Source organism: Nerophis lumbriciformis, linkage group LG39, assembly GCF_033978685.3.
Source record: "Nerophis lumbriciformis linkage group LG39, RoL_Nlum_v2.1, whole genome shotgun sequence".
Lineage (NCBI taxonomy): Eukaryota > Metazoa > Chordata > Actinopteri > Syngnathiformes > Syngnathidae > Nerophis > Nerophis lumbriciformis.
This window is the reverse complement of record NC_084586.2, coordinates 18,335,538-18,353,601: the sequence shown is the minus strand read 5'-3', so window position 1 is coordinate 18,353,601 and position 18,064 is coordinate 18,335,538. Positions and strand designations below refer to the sequence as shown.

At 40.2% G+C, this 18,064-nt stretch overlaps 1 protein-coding gene across 1 annotated transcript in view; it reads right to left on the bottom strand.

Annotated features, from left to right (window-relative positions):
• sdk2b (sidekick cell adhesion molecule 2b) overlaps positions 1 to 18,064 on the bottom strand; it is a 920,539-nt gene that overhangs the window by 169,095 nt on the left and 733,380 nt on the right. Inside the window, exons 11-14 of the mRNA XM_061931841.1 lie at positions 14,418 to 14,585; positions 14,243 to 14,345; positions 13,842 to 14,018; positions 11,378 to 11,514 (exon numbers count right to left, since the gene is read on the bottom strand). Coding sequence (XP_061787825.1) covers positions 11,378 to 11,514; positions 13,842 to 14,018; positions 14,243 to 14,345; positions 14,418 to 14,585 — 585 coding nt within the window. The remainder of the gene's footprint in view (positions 1 to 11,377; positions 11,515 to 13,841; positions 14,019 to 14,242; positions 14,346 to 14,417; positions 14,586 to 18,064) is intronic.

The following is an 18,064-nucleotide window of genomic DNA, read 5'->3' as shown; positions in this document are numbered from 1 at the left end:
GTCTGTGTAATCATGTTTTGTTTTAAGTCATGTTTTGTTTAGTTTCTGGCTTTCCACTCCCTTGTCTTGTTTGCATGATTACCCATTAGTTTCACCTGTTCCACGTTTGGACTCATTGTGCACTCTTGTCACCATAGCAACCATTAGTTTTCACCTGTCACGTCACGCACCTGTTTCACGTTTTGAGTCACGCACCTGTTTTCGTTAATCATGTCTGTGTTATTTAAGCTTTTCATTTTCTGTTGTTCGTCCTGACGACATACCCTTGTCACACTCTGTCCACCTCTGCGCACTTCATGTCCATGCCAAGTAAGTTTTGTTTATTATTGCCACAGTTAGTGTTTTTTGTTGTTCATAGTTTTTTTGCCCCCGTGCAAGTCTTCTGTTTTCGTTAGTCAAGTTTGTACATCCGCCTTGAGCGCGCCTTTTGTTTGATCCTTTCTTTGTAGTTATAGTGTTAAAATAAATAATGTCTTCACCTTCAAGCCATGACTGGTCCAAATGTTCATTTGCACCACGGGAGAACAAACCACGCCAAAGTCCAAGTCATGACAACTGAAATGCGATCTTCTTATTTAAACGGGGATAGCAGGTCCATTCTATGTGTCATACTTGATCATTTCACGATATTGCCATATTTTTGCTGAAAGGATTTAGTAGAGAACAGTTTGCAACTTTTGGTCTCTGATAAAAAAGCCTTGCCTGTAGCGGAAGTAGCAGACGAGTAGCGTGACGTCACAGGTTGTGGAGCTCCTCACATCTGCACATTGTTTACAATCATGGCCACCAGCAGTGAGAGCCATTCGGACCGAGAAAGCCACGATATCCCCATTAATTTGAGCGACGATGAAAGATTCGTGGAAGAGGAAAGTGAGAGTGAAGGACTAGAGGGCAGTGGGAGCGATTCAGATAGGGAAGATGCTGTGAGAGGCGGGTGGGACCTGATATTCAGCTGGGAATGACTAAAACAGTAAATAAACACAATATACTCTATTAGCCACAACACAACCAGGCTTATATTTAATATGCCACAAATTAATCCCGCATAACAAACACCTCCCCGCTCCCGTCCATATAACCCGCCAATACAACTCAAACACCTGCACAACACACTCAATCCCACAGCCCAAAGTACCGTTCACCTCCCCAAAGTTCATACAGCACATATCCATCCATCCATCCATCTTCTTCCGCTTATCCGAGGTCGGGTTGCGGGGGCAGCAGCCTAAGCAGGGAAGCCCAGACTTCCCTCTCCCCAGCCACTTCGTCCAGCTCTTCCCGGGGGAACCCGAGGCGTTCCCAGGCCAGCCGGGAGACATAGTCTTCCCAACGTGTCCTGGGTCTTCCCCGCGGCCTCCTACCGGTCGGACGTGCCCTAAACACCTCCATAGGGAGGCGTTCGGGTGGCATCCTGACCAGATGCCCGAACCACCTCATCTGGCTCCTCTCCATGTGGAGGAGCAGCGGCTTTACTTTGAGCTCCCCCCGGATGGCAGAGCTTCTCACCCTATCTCTAAGGGAGAGCCCCGCCACCCGGCGGAGGAAACTCATTTGGGCCGCTTGTACCCGTGATCTTGTCCTTTCGGTCATAACCCAAAGCTCATGACCATAGGTGAGGATGGGAACGTAGATCGACCGGTAAATTGAGAGCTTTGCCTTCCGGCTCAGCTCCTTCTTCACCACAACGGACCGATACAGCGTCCGCATTACTGAAGACGCCGCACCGATCCGCCTGTCGATCTCACGATCCACTCTTCCCTCACTCGTGAACAAGACTCCGAGGTACTTGAACTCCTCCACTTGGGGCAAGATCTCCTCCCCAACCCGGAGATGGCACTCCACCCTTTTCCGGGCGAGAACCATGGACTCGGACTTGGAGGTGCTGATTTTCATCCCAGTCGCTTCACACTCAGCTGCGAACCGATCCAGTGAGAGCTGAAGATCTTGGCCAGATGAAGCCATCAGGACCACATCATCTGCAAAAAGCAGAGACCTAATCCTGCAGCCACCAAACCAGATCCCCTCAACGCCTTGACTGCGCCTAGAAATTCTGTCCATAAAAGTTATGAACAGAATCGGTGACAAAGGGCAGCCTTGGCGGAGTCCAACCCTCACTGGAAACGTGTCCGACTTACTACCGGCAATGCGGACCAAGCTCTGGCACTGAGCATACAGGGAGCGGACCGCCACAATCAGACAGTCCGATACCCCATACTCTCTGAGCACTCCCCACAGGACTTCCCGAGGGACACGGTCGAATGCCTTCTCCAAGTCCACAAAACACATATAGACTGGTTGGGCAAACTCCCATGCACCCTCAAGGACCCTGCCGAGTGTATAGAGCTGGTCCACAGTTCCACGACCAGGACGAAAACCACACTGTTCCTCCTGAATCCGAGGTTCGACTATTCGGCGTAGCCTCCTCTCCAGTACACCTGAATAGACCTTACCTGGAAGGCTGAGGAGTGTGATCCCACGATAGTTAGAACACACCCTCTGGTTCCCCTTCTTAAAGAGAATGACTAAAACAGTAAATAAACACAAGACATATATATACTCTATTAGCCACAACACAACCAGGCTTATATTTAATATTCCACAAATTAATCCCGCATAACAAACACCTCCCCCCTCCCATCCATATAACCCGCCAATACTCAAACACATGCACAACACACTCAATCCCACAGCCCAAAGTACCGTTCACCTCCCCAAAGTTCATACAGCACATATATTTCCCCAAAGTCCCCAAAGTTACGTACGTGACATGCACATAGCGGCACGCGCGTACGGGCAAGCGATCAAATGTTTGGAAGCCGCAGCTGCGTGCGTACTCACGGTACCGCGTCTGCGCATCCAACTCAAAGTCCTCCTGGTAAGAGTCTCTGTTGTCCCAGTTCTCCACAGGCCAATGGTAAAGCTTGACTGTCATCTTCCGAGAATGTAAACAATGAAACACCGGCTATGTTTGTGTTGCTGCTGCAGTCGGCCGCAATACACCGCTTCCCACCTACAGCTTTCTTCTTTGCTGTCTCCATTGTTCATTGAACAAATTGCAAAAGATTCACCAACACAGATGTCCAGAATACTGTGGAATTTTGCGATGAAAACAGACGACTTAATAGCTGGCCACCATGCTGTCCCAAAATGTCCTCTACAATCCGCTGACGTCATCATACCGAGACGTTTTCAGCCGGATATTTCGCGCGAAATTTTAAATTGCACTTTAGTAAGCTAACCCGGTCGTATTGACATGTGTTGCAATGTTAAGATTTCATCATTGATATATAAACTATCAGACTGTGTGGTCGGTAGTAGTGGCTTTCAGTAGGCCTTTAATTGATAATTGAACTTAAAAAGTGGCTTTGGAGGTGTGTGTGTGTGTTAAAATCATGGTTGTTTTTACAAATGATGACAGATGTGAACGAGAGCATGCATTGTCCATGTCAGACCTGGCCAAACCGGCCTCGTCATTCACCCTCGAGTCCGGAGCTTTAAAGACCCACTGCCGGGTAAAGTGAAGGTTGTTAGCCCCGAAGTACAGAGGCCCTGGAGGAACGTCTCCCCTGCGCTCATCGACTACGGTCTGGGAGCCGGAAGCAGGAAAGGTGTAACAACTCTATTAGTGCCTTAGTGTTTACCATGAAGTCTTTATTTTGACAGCTCCTCGCACTAAACTGTCATGACTTGGTCCTGGGGTTTAGTTTTTCTAGAAGGCAACGGAAAGTTGGCTCGGGCGAGACGGGAATGTGAGAACATATTTTTTTAAACTTATCAAAAAAAAGTACAAACGAAAAGGGCGCACAGTGGCAGAGAAACAACTTGGCTATGAAAACAAAAGACTATAGCATTAATAAACAAAAACTTACTTGGCTTGGACAAAAATAGTAGCATGAAGGATGGACATGAAAACAAGTGTCAGGAATGGACAGAGCATAAATGTGAGATGTCGTCAGAACGACAAACTGGAAACAATGAACTTAAATACTATAGACATGATTAACGAAAACAGGTGCGTGACTCAAAACGTGAAACAGGTGCGTGACGTGACAGGTGAAAACTAATGGGTTGCTATGGTGACAAAACAAAAGTGCACAAAAAGTCCAAAAACAAAACCGAACATGACCAAAACAAAAACATGACATAAACTTGTCTGAGTGCAAACTGAGGCAGTATTTGTCATCGATAACATTTTCGGCGGATCAACATTTATGACCAATAAAAACGCAATAAACGGGGACAGAAATTTGACCTGGCAAATATCCATCCATTTTCTACCGCTTATTCCCTTCGGGGTCGCATTTCTCAGCTACAATTGGGCGGAAGGCGGGGTACACCCTGGACAAGTCGCCACCTCATCGCAGGGCCAACACAGATAGACAGACAACATTCACACTCTAGGGTCAATTTAGTGTTGCCAATCAACCTATCCCCAGGTGCATGTCTTTGGAGGTGGGAGGGGCCTATCCCCAGGTGCATGTCTTTGGAGGTGGGAGGGGCCTATCCCCAGGTGCATGTCTTTGGAGGTGGGAGGGGCCTATCCCCAGGTGCATGTCTTTGGAGGTGGGAGGGGCCTATCCCCAGGTGCATGTTTTTGGAGGTGGGAGGGGCCTATCCCCAGGTGCATGTCTTTGGAGGTGGGAGGAAGCCGGAGTACCCGGAGGGAACCCACACAGTCACGGGGAGAACATGCAAACTCCATACAGAAAGATAATACAAACAAAAGAAAGAAAGACACTGGCGGAAAGCGATAATCGATACAATAAAAAAAAAAAACAGCAAACTGGGCGGTACGTAAAAATCTGTTCATCAATCACTATTTTTTTGTTTTTTTTGGGGGAGTTTAGGAAAAAAATGGCAGATTAGTTGCCAGAATGTTTGTGTTAATTTGACATTGGTTTTCACAACATGATATTGTTGATGGACAAACTGTATGTTATTTTTTTTATCGTGGCAACTTAGCTGTCCGTTTTTCTACCGTAAAAACAAATATTTCCATTTACAGTAATAGACCGGTAAAAACAACAACCCTCGGTTTTACACTTAAAAACTGGCAGCTCAGTCAACAGAATTTTAACGCAAAAAAACAGTGGTCGTTTTTTGTTTTTTTTCAATTGACAGTAATATGCTGTAAAGAACTACGTAAAATGTATTATCATTTTTATTATTTATGAACATGTCACAAGGGAGGTGCTGGACATTGAGTCCGAGTGGACCATGTTCCGCACCTCTATTGTCGAGGCGGCCGATTGGAGCTGTGGCCGCAAGGTAGTTGGTGCCTGTCGTGGCGGTAATCCTAGAACCCGTTGGTGGACGCCGGCGGTGAGGGATGCCGTCAGGCTGAAGAAGGAGTCCTATCGGGTTCTTTTGGCTCATGGGACTCCTGAGGCAGCGGACAAGTACCGACAGGCCAAGCGGTGTGCGGCTTCAGCGGTCGCGGAGGCAAAAACTCGGACATGGGAGGAGTTCGGGGAGGCCATGGAAAAAGACTTCCGGACGGCTTCGAAGCAATTCTGGACCACCATCCGCCACCTCAGGAAGGGGAAGCAGTGCACTGTCAACCGTGTATGGTGGGGATGGTGTTCTGCTGACCTCGACTGCGGATGTTGTGGATCGGTGGAGAGAATACTTCGAAGACCTCCTCAATCCTACCAGCACGTCTTCCTATGAGGAAGCAGGGCCTGGGGAGTCTGTGGTGGGCTCTCCTATTTCTGGGGCTGAGGTTGCCGAGGTAGTTAAAAAGCTCCTCGGTGGCAAGGCCCCGGGAGTAGATGAGATCCGCCCGGAGTTCCTTAAGGCTCTGGATGCTGTGGGGCTGTCTTGGTTGACAAGACTCTGCAACATCGCGTGGACATCGGGGGCGGTACCTCTGGATTGGCAGACCGGGGTGGTGGTTCCTCTCTTTAAGAAGGGGAACCGGAGGGTGTGTTCCAACTATCGTGGGATCACACTCCTCAGCCTTCCCGGTAAGGTCTATTCAGGTGTACTGGAGAGGAGGCTACGCCGGATAGTCGAACCTCGGATTCAGGAGGAACAGTGTGGTTTTCGTCCTGGTCGTGGAACTGTGGACCAGCTCTATACTCTCGGCAGGGTCCTTGAGGGTGCATGGGAGTTTGCCCAACCAGTCTACATGTGCTTTGTGGACTTGGAGAAGGCATTCGACCGTGGGGAGTGCTCAGAGAGTATGGGGTAGCGGACTGTCTGATTGTGGCAGTCCGCTCCCTGTATGATCAGTGTCAGAGCTTGGTCCGCATTGCCGGCAGTAAGTCGGACACGTTTCCAGTGAGGGTTGGACTCCGTCAAGGCTGCCCTTTGTCACCCATTCTGTTCATAACTTTTATGGACAGAATTTCTAGGCGCAGTCAAGGCGTTGAGGGGATCTGGTTTGGTGGCTGCAGGATTAGGTCTCTGCTTTTTGCAGATGATGTGGTCCTGATGGCTTCCTCCGGCCAAGATCTTCAGCTCTCACTGGATCGGTTCGCAGCCGAGTGTGAAGCGACTGGGATGGGAATCAGCACCTCCAAGTCCGAGTCCATGGTTCTCTCCCGGAAAAGGGTGGAGTGCCATCTCCGGGTTGGGGAGGAGATCTTGCCCCAAGTGGAGGAGTTCAAGTACCTCGGAGTCTTGTTCACGAGTGGGGGAAGAGTGGATCTTGAGATCGACAGGCGGATCGGTGCGGCGTCTTCAGTAATGCGGACGCTGTATCGATCCGTTGTGGTGAAGAAGGAGCTGAGCCGGAAGGCAAAGCTCTCGATTTACCGGTCGATCTACGTTCCCATCCTCACCTATGGTCATGAGCTTTGGGTCATGACCGAAAAGACAAGATCACGGGTACAAGCGGCCCAAATGAGTTTCCTCCGCCGAGTGGCGGGGCTCTCCCTTAGAGATAGGGTGAGAAGCTCTGTCATTCGGGGGGAGCTCAAAGTAAAGCCGCTGCTCCTCCACATGGAGAGGAGCCAGATGAGGTGGTTCGGGCATCTGGTCAGGATGCCACCCGAACGCCTCCCTAGGAAGGTGTTTCGGGCACGTCCGACCGGTAGGAGGCCACGGGGAAGACCCAGGACACGTTGGGAAGACTATGTCTCCCGGCTGGCCTAGGAACGCCTCGGGATCCCCCGGGAGGAGCTGGACGAAGTGGCTGGGGAGAGGGAAGTCTGGGCTTCCCTGCTTAGGCTGCTGCCCCCGCGACCCGACCTCGGATAAGCGGAAGAAGATGGATGGATGGATGGATTTTTATTCCTACAAAAACATGTTTGGAAAGTATGACAATATACTGTAATATTTTTTTGCAATATGGGATACTATTAAAGTTGAAAAGGTATGCAATTTCAAGCAGTACATATATGTTTTCTGTTAAAATGGAAAAAATCACTTACATTTAGTGAGAAAATATTAACTACTTTTCGATACTTTTCTAAATAAAGGGGACCACAAAAAAATGGCATTATTGTCTGTATTTTAACAAAAAATGTCGGACCGGTACTTTTTAGAGGCGGTATAGTACCCGTCAGTATAATAAAACTTTGTGTTGCCATGAGTTCCCGGCGACAGGACAAAAGCTTGTCTTTGATCCTACCAAGCAAAAGGCTTTGTAGGATGGGAAGCAACATGAAGGCGTCAGTTTCTTTGATGTATTGTAATCCACGGGAAGATTTTGTCTTGACACGAGATCTACAAAGCGGGGAGGAAGCAGGGCCTTTTCTTTGAACCGTTTTGTGACCGAAGGCAGCGGCTGTTTACCACCCCCATTCCTTTAGAAACAGCTGTTGCTATCTAATCAGGGAAAGTCCAAATAAAAGAGGAGGCGTACAATCTTTCGTCAGAGCGTGGTGGGACACTGTACAAGCAGGCCCGGCCCTAACCAATCTGGCGCCCGAGGCAAGATTTTAGATGGCGCCCCCCCACATCGGCAGTGAAGTGTATATACTCACAAGAAACCAAATAGCTTTGTCTTTGACCTTTTTTTTTACTTAAAGAAAGCAAATTAACAATCAGAATAGTTAACAAGATAAAATTAAATATGAATAAATAAATGAATGCAAAAAATAAAAAATGAATATATGAAATACAATATTTTTTACATACATATTGCTTAATTAACATTAATGATGTGCACTTTAACAACTAGGCTTACAACTATACCTAATGGGTGGAAAAGTGACTATTACCTGCAGGGCAAACATTAGCTAACCAGAAGGCAATAACAATGTAAACAAAAAACACCTGCTTAAAAGATCTAATACAAATGTCCCTGAGGAATGTAAGGTGGGAGTACTGTAATTACCTAACGTTACATTATTATTTTCCATAACAATTTAGCCCCCTCCACAATATTAACCCGACGTTAAAACGGAACTAGCTATTTATTGATTAGCAATTGCCGAATCATGTAACATTAGCTTAATGCTAAAAAGCCAGGTTACTATCACATTCTGTAACAGACAAATAATTTCATGTAGGCTAACGTTACCTACCTGCTACCTCTTGTCTTTTTCTCGTTTCTCCTCCTCTTCTTTTCTCTTTTTTCTTCCCTGGGCACCTGACAGTTTTGGCCGTTTTGACATCTTGTGTTGATTTTTTGATGTGGTGACGTCCAAAAAGAGTCTTGATACGGGAAGGGAGGGGGGGGTTGTAATGTTGTAACAAATAATATTTCTATTATATAGGCTTTACTTTGCATTTTAATTAACGTGGGATTATTTTTTGTATTTAGAAATAATAGTACCGACTTTTTTTTTTTTTTTCTCCAACATTTGTGGCACTGGCGTGGCGCCCCCTGATGGACGGCGCCCTTAGCATTTGCCTATACGGCCTACGCCACGGGCCGGCCCTGTGTACAAGCGTACGCGTTTCTCCTCAATTGAGCTCAATTTAATTATGTTTCTGTTTAATTCCTTGCTTCTTGTCTTGTTTAATAAATGTCATCAGTGTTTGAACCTGACAGCACCGAATATGATTTATTTTATACAGTAGTACCGGTATACCGTACAACCCTAACATAGACAATTATACACATGTTTTATATACATATACATACTGTATATTATTCACTGTTAAAAGTGGCCATAACTGCCATGTGGCCCTCAATGAAAATAAGTTTGCTTTAAAGCAAACAATTTGACTGTGGTGACGACACGATGGAGGACTTGTTGAAACTCACACATCTCCGTCACATCACGGGGAATATTCAGGAGCTCGCCTCTGACTGACGGCTTTTAGCACGCGGAGAAACATCCAACACGCTTGATGTGGAACGCCACGTGTTTCTCACGCAGGACATAAATAACCAGACTCCGCTAACGACGCTTGTTGATCTTAAATTCTTCTTCAACTTCCTGTTTGTCTCTTGTTGGGTGATGACACCAGACCCGCTTTTATACAACATCTTATAACATTCCACCTAATGGAGCGCCCATACCGAGAATCCACTCTCTGTATTTCTTTTTTATGGAGTATGACCGCAAAATGGTCCACCGCAGGGGCCGGAAAAAGTTGCGAGTGCTAGCACGGTGGAACCTAAATAGAGAAGTTGGTATAGCGAATAGGGAAGCTGTATTTCAATTCACGAATAAAAAATAAAAAGTTTCTTTAGCACAAAAATTATGAATAAAGTGGTGAAGCTGTATTTCAATTCACAGTTAAAAAAAAAAAGTTTCTTCAGCACAAAAATTATGAATAAAGTGGTGAAACTGTATTTCAATTCACGATTAAAAAAATAAGTTTCTTTAGCACAAAAATTATGAATAAAGTGGTGCAGCTATATTTCAATTCACGATTTAAAAAAATATGTTTCTTTAGCACAAAAAATATGAATAAAGTTGTGAAGCTGTATTTCAATTCATGATTAAAAATAAAAAAATAAAAAAAAAGTTTCTTTGGCACAAAAATTTTGAATGAAGTGGTGAAGCTGTATTTCAATTCACGATAAAAAAAAAAAGTTTCTTTAGCACAAAAATTATGAATAAAGTGGTGAAGCTGTATTTCAATTCAGGATTAAACAAAAAAAAGTTTCTTAAGCACAAAAATTATGAATAAAGTTGTGAAGCTGTATTTCAATTCATGATTAAAAATAAAAAAATTAAAAAAAAGTTTCTTTAGCACAAAAATTTTGAATGAAGTGGTGAAGCTGTATTTCAATTCACGATTAAAAAAAAAAAAGTTTCTTTAGCACAAAAATTATGAATAAAGTGGTGAAGCTGTATTTCAATTCACGATTTAAAAAAATATGTTTCTTTAGCACAAAAAATATGAATACAGTTGTGAAGCTGTATTTCAATTCATGATTAAAAATAAAAAAATTAAAAAAAAGTTTCTTTAGCACAAAAATTTTGAATGAAGTGGTGAAGCTGTGTTTCAATTCACGATAAAAAAAAGTTTCTTTAGCACAAAAATTATGAATAAAGTGGTGAAGCTGTATTTCAATTCACAATTAAAAAAAAAAAAGTTTCTTAAGCACAAAAATTATGAATAAAGTGGTGAAGCTATATTTCAATTCACGATTTAAAAAAATATGTTTCTTTAGCACAAAAAATATGAATAAAGTTGTGAAGCTGTATTTCAATTCACGATTTAAAAAAAAATTCCTCCATAGGAAACAACAAACGTGAATAATTGGTTCCAGCCTCGACAAAAGTCCATATTTTAGTGAAGCTGAACTCAGAAGTCCACTTGGTGCCCTCACAAACGATCAGAAATCACACAAAAAATCTTGTATATTGTACGTGAGTTCAATCCCCCGGCCGAGTCATACCAAAGACTATAAAAATGGGAGCCATTACCTCCCTGCTTGGCACTCAGCATCAAGGGTTGGAATTGGCTGTTAAATCGCCAAAAATGATTCCCAGGCGCAGCCACTGCTGCTGCTCACTGCTCCTCTCACCTCCCAGGGGGTGATCAAGGGTGATGGGTCAAATGCAGAAATTTTGCCACACCTAGTGTGTGTGTGACAATCATTGGTACTTTAACTTAACTTGGAAGTCCCCTTGGTGCCCTCACAAACGATCAGAAATCACACAAAAAAATCTTGTATATTGTTAGTTTTGTCTGATTCTACTTGAAGAATGTTTTTCATGTTCTTGAGGGGTGTCCCAATACAACTTTTTTAACGTATGATACAATACCAATATTGACATGACAACTACTGATACCAATACGATACTTTTGACTTATTTAGTGGTGCGGAATGTTAGAACGATATCGATCAAGTTGTTGCGATGGCGTGGACAACTTGATACTATTTATCTTGTTCTCTCACTCTTCTGAGTATCATTTGCAAGCATGCATTCAATTGAGTTTGTCCTAGCTGTGTCGCCGTAGCCAGGAAGTAGTCTTTGCCATTAAGTTGAACGTGCCAGTCTTGTGGGCGTGGTCAACCTACTGTTCTCCGAGACCTCCACGATGTAGCGGATGAGCGGACTGTTGCCGTCGAAGGCCTTGGCCCAGGTCAGGTCGATGGCGCGGCGCTCGGACGCGCTCAGCACGGCCGCAGGGTTCTCGGGAGCATGAGGCAGCTGCCTGAGGGGACACAGGGCGAGAGAGAAGAGGCTTTCAGATCAAATCATTCACGCACACCATCAACTCCTTAGTGTTCTTGTCCAAAGTGTGGCCGTTATGAATTGTAGCTGCAATGACTCTAACGACACAAAGCTTCTATTAATGTTCAAAACATAATAATAAATCAAAATCAATGTTGTTGTGAATTATTGAAGGCTTCAAATACTTCACATCAAATATTGCACTTTGAAATACTGTTTGGATAAATATTGCATATGTTGTGTTTCTGACATATAACAAAAAAATTATTTGAAATAATGATAAAAAATGATAATTTACGAACAAATCTGAAGTTGATCTAGAGACTTAAGTGTTGGGGAAAAAAAGGCAAGACTTATTTTAACACTTTTATGAATGAGACCCAATAATTTTAATTTTAATTAATTAATTAATTTTTTTTTAAAACTGACATTGCCCAAAAATAATAATAATTAATTAAAAATAATTACTTCACATCAAATATTCTATTTTGAAAAAAAAAATGGGGGAAAATGTTGCATAGGTTTGTGTGATTATCATATAAACAACAAAGTTTTCTTTGACATAAAACAAGGAAAAAAAAAAATAAAAATAGAAACATATAATTGACAGATAGATATGAAGTTGAGCGTTGAAAAAAAAAAAAAAAAAAAAAAAAAAAAAAAAATATATATATATATATATATATATATATATATATATATATATATATGTATATATGTATGTATATATATATATATATATATATATATATATATATATATATATATATATATATGTGTGTGTGTATATATATATATTATACATACATATTTACATATATGTATATATAAATATATATATATATTTATATACATAAATTTATATACTTATATATATATATACACGCACATATATATGTATATATATATATATATATACACATTTTTATATATTTATATACACACATATATACATATATGTATATATAATTATATATACATATATTGATACAAATAGTGTGTGGATGTGAGTGTGAATGTTGTCTGTCTATCTGTGTTGGCCCTGCGATGAGGTGGCGACTTGTCCAGGGTGTACCCCGCCTTCCGCCCGATTGTAGCTGAGATAGGCTCTAGCGCCCCCCCGCGACCCCAAAAGGGAATAAGTGGTAGAAAATGGATGGATGGATGGATATTTATACAAACATATTTGTATACATAAAAATAAATACTTATATATGTACATATATGTGTATACATACATATAAATACACACATACGTATATATGTATATATGTACATACAGTATATATGTATATATATATATATACGTATATTTATATAAACATATGTGCGTATACATAAATATAAATACTTACATATATATACACACATATTTACACATATGTATATATATATTTATATATATGTATATTTATATAAACATATATGTGTATACATAAATATATATACTTATATATACACACACATATATATGTATATATATATAAATGTAAATATGTATATATATATATATATATATATACATGTATATATATATTAATATATACACATATGTATATGTAAATATATACAAATATATTTATACAAACATATATTCATATACATAAACATAAATACTTATATATGTACATATATGTGAATACATACATATATACACACATATATGTGTAAATATGTATGCATGTAAATATATATGTATATATAAAAAAATATATATACATACGTATATTTATATAAACATATGTGCGTATATATTAATATGAATACTTATATATATACATATGTGTGTATACATATATATATATATATATATATATATATATATATATATATATATATATATATATATATATATATATATATATATATATTTATATACACATACAAACATAAGTATACATGCACATATATACAAACATATACACATATATATATATATATACATATGTATATATATATATATATATATATACATACATACAAACATATATATACATGCATATATATACAAACATATATATATATGTGCATACAAATAATAAAATGGTCTCCACATGCTTTCATTCTTCAGTATGTGACCCTCAGTGGAAAAAGTTTGGACACCCCTGGCATGAACCAAAACAGTAGCTAGCATAAATGCTAACTCCGTCCACTAAACATGAACAGCTGTGGCTGTAGGCAAACTCCTCATGTGTGTTTTGTTATTAGCTACCACAAGATGGCAGCGCAGCATTCATAACGCCACGTGTCAGTCTGATGAACGCCACAGATCACTAAAAGTGTGCGTGTGGGGGAGGGGAGGCCCACCTGACTCGGAGGTAAGCGCTGCGGGAGTCGTTGCCGCCCACCGAGGTGACGCGGCAGGTGTAGGTGCCGATGTCGCCCGACCACGTCTGGGAGATGTGAAGGGTGCCGTCGCCGTCCTGCTGCAGGCGAGGGACGCCGTGCGCGTTGATGGCCGCGCCCTCTTTTTCCCACACGTACCTGCAACCACATCAGCCGTCACCACGGCGTGTACGTGCACGTGTGTCGGGTTAATGGGCCGTGAAGGGAAGCGCTTTCATCGCGCCGCCGCCTTGTCGAATGCGGCGTCAGATGTGCGATGGGGGCGGATGAAGACGCACTTTACAGGTGCGCGCCGTCAATCCGCTAAAGATGGAGGCGGAACCCTCTTCTGTTACGTCCGCTTTGAAAAAAAAGCGCCTCACCTGACATTGACGCTGGGATCGTGCGTGACGCCGCAGGTCAGCGCCGCCTTGGTGCCTTTGATCACGCTCTGGTCCTGCGGCGGCGTGGTGATGCGAGTGCGAGCTGAGGAGGAGGAGGAGGTGAGGGAACGTTCTCACAGGAAGTGGCGTGATAGGAGGCGGCGGCGGCACCTACCCCAGACCAGCAGGTCGGCGGACGCCTCGTCGATGCCGCGGGAATTGCTGGCCATGCAGGTGTAGGTGCCGGCGTCAGAGATGTGTGAGGGCGAGATGAGCAGACTGCCAGACTCCAGCAGAGTGAAGCGAGGCAACTGCACAGAACCACTGGCCAGGACACGCTCACCTGGAGGAGGACATCTTAGTGTCACACTGACACTCTCAAACAACTTCACATAGACAATATCATTCTTTACATGTTTTATCTTTAGTTTATTTGATATATTTTTGTTATTATTGTTGTATTATTATTTGTTATCTTCTTTTTATTATTATTACTATTTTTAATTGTATTTTTTTAATTTATTATTATTATTAATATTTGTTATCGTATTTGTATTATTATTACTATTTTAATTGTATTTTTTTATTTATTATTATTATTATTATATTTGTTATCTTCTTTTTATTATTATTATTTAATTATATTATTATTGTTTATTATTATTATTATTTGTTATCTTCTTTTTATTATAATTACTGTTATTTAATTGTATTTATTTATTATTATTATTTGTTAGCTTCTTCTTTTTATTATTATTTAATTCTATTTTTATTATTTGTTATCTTCTTTTTATTATAATTACTATTATTTAATTGTATTTTTGCACCCCCTGCGACCCCGAAGGGAATAAGCTGTAGAAAATGGATGGATGGATGGATTTATTATTATTATTACTTGTTATCTTCTTCTTTTTATTATTATTATTTAATTATATTACTATTGTTTATTATTATTAATAATATTATTTGTTATCTTCTTTTTAATATTACTATTATTTAATTGTATTATTTTTATTTTTATTATCATTGATATGAGTTATCTTCTTTTTGTTATTATTAATATTAATTGTATTATTATTTATTATTATCATTATTATTGTTTTCTTCGTTTTATTATTATTACTATTATTCAATTGTAATATTATTATTATTAGTTATCTTTTTTTTATTATTATATAATTGTATTATTATTATTATTAGTTGTTATCTTCTTTGTATTATTATTTAATTGTATTATTATTATTTTATTATTTTTTGTTATCTTAATTTTTTAATTGTATTATTATTTATTATTTGTTATGTTATTTTTTATTATTATTACTATTATTTAATTGGAATTTTTTTATTATTATTTGTTATCTTATTTTTATTAGTAGTAGTATTATTTCATTGTATTATTATTATTTATTTATTATTATTATTATAATTTTTTTTATTAAATAAACATTTTTATAATACATTTTAATTACTTACAGTTTAAAGGGTGTTCAAAGTGTGGCCCCTAGATTATTTTTCAACGACCCGCGGCTCAATCGTTAGCATTCTACTATTAGCATGCAAGCTTTTTTTTGCAAATATTGCAACTTAGCTTCAAATATTTTGTTACTCGAGGAATGCTACCTGTTAGCATGCTAGCTTTTGTTTTAGCGAGTTTTGGAAGTGATATTTTGGTACTTGATACATGCTAATGTTGGCATGTTGAACACATTTTTCAGGTACACACCTCAGACTTGACACATGTCAAAGTTAGCATTTTAGCATGCTAACTTTTTTAGCTAACTTAGCAGGTATACACCTCTGGGTCATATATGTTGGTATTTCACTGCTAACTGTAAGCATGCTATTGTTAGCCTGTTAGCATAGTACTATTACCATGCTAGCTTGTTTAGCTCATTTTGCTTATGTATTTTGTTACTTGACACTATCTGGCCAGCATGCTAACTGTTAGCATTTCAGATCAACCAAATCCGTGGCGCTCAGTGGAAAAAAGTTCACCCCAAAAACACTTTCGTCAAGTACAGCCAGACAAAACTAACAAAATACAAGGATGTTTGTGATTTCTGATCGTTTGTGAGGGCACCAAGGGGAACAGTATCAGTATTATGCGATTGTCATGTCAATATTGGTATTTTATCATCAGTGAAAAAGTTGTATCGAGACACCCCTCAATCAACCAAAACACACTTGTCAAGTACAACCAGACAAAACTAACCAAATACAAGGATTTTTGTGATTTCTGATCGTTTGTGAGGGCACCAAGGGGACTTCTGAGTTCAGCTTCACTAAAATATGGACTATCGGTATCAGTAACGTCCGACTGTCATGTCAATATTGGTATTGTATCATCAGTGAAAAAGTTGTATCGGGACACCCCTCAATAAAACAAAACACACTCTTCAAGTACAGCCAGACAAAACTAACAAAATACAAGGATGTTTGTGATTTCTGATCGTTTGTGAGGGCACCAAGGGGAACAGTATCAGTATTATGCGATTGTCATGTCAATATTGGTATTGTATCATAAGTGAAAAAGTTGTATCGGGACACCCCTCAATAAAACAAAACACACTTGTCAAGTACAACCAGACAAAACTAACCAAATACAAGGATTTTTGTGATTTCTGATCGTTTGTGAGGGCACCAAGGGGACTTCTGAGTTCAGCTTCACTAAAATATGGACTATCGGTATCAGTAACGTCCGACTGTCATGTCAATATTGGTATTGTATCATAAGTGAAAAAGTTGTATCGGGACACCCCTCAATAAAACAAAACACACTCTTCAAGTACAGCCAGACAAAACTAACAAAATACAAGGATGTTTGTAATTTCTGATCGTTTGTGAGTGCACCAAGGGGAACAGTATCAGTATTATGCGATTGTCATGTCAATATTGGTATTGTATCATAAGTGAAAAAGTTGTATCGGGACACCCCTCAATAAAACAAAACACACTCTTCAAGTACAGCCAGACAAAACTAACAAAATACAAGGATGTTTGTGATTTCTGATCGTTTGTGAGGGCACCAAGGGGAACAGTATCAGTATTATGCGATTGTCATGTCAATATTGGTATTGTATCATCAGTGAAAAAGTTGTATCGGGACACCCCTCAATCAAACAAAACACACTTGTCAAGTACAACCAGACAAAACTAACCAAATACAAGGATTTTTGTGATTTCTGATCGTTTGTGAGGGCACCAAGGGGACTTCTGAGTTCAGCTTCACTAAAATATGGACTATCGGTATCAGTAACGTCCGACTGTCATGTCAATATTGGTATTGTATCATAAGTGAAAAAGTTGTATCGGGACACCCCTCAATAAAACAAAACACACTCTTCAAGTACAGCCAGACAAAACTAACAAAATACAAGGATGTTTGTAATTTCTGATCGTTTGTGAGTGCACCAAGGGGAACAGTATCAGTATTATGCGATTGTCATGTCAATATTGGTATTGTATCATAAGTGAAAAAGTTGTATCGGGACACCCCTCAATAAAACAAAACACACTCTTCAAGTACAGCCAGACAAAACTAACAAAATACAAGGATGTTTGTGATTTCTGATCGTTTGTGAGGGCACCAAGGGGAACAGTATCAGTATTATGCGATTGTCATGTCAATATTGGTATTGTATCATAAGTGAAAAAGTTGTATCGGGACACCCCTCAATAAAACAAAACACACTTGTCAAGTACAACCAGACAAAACTAACCAAATACAAGGATTTTTGTGATTTCTGATCGTTTGTGAGGGCACCAAGGGGACTTCTGAGTTCAGCTTCACTAAAATATGGACTATCGGTATCAGTAACGTCC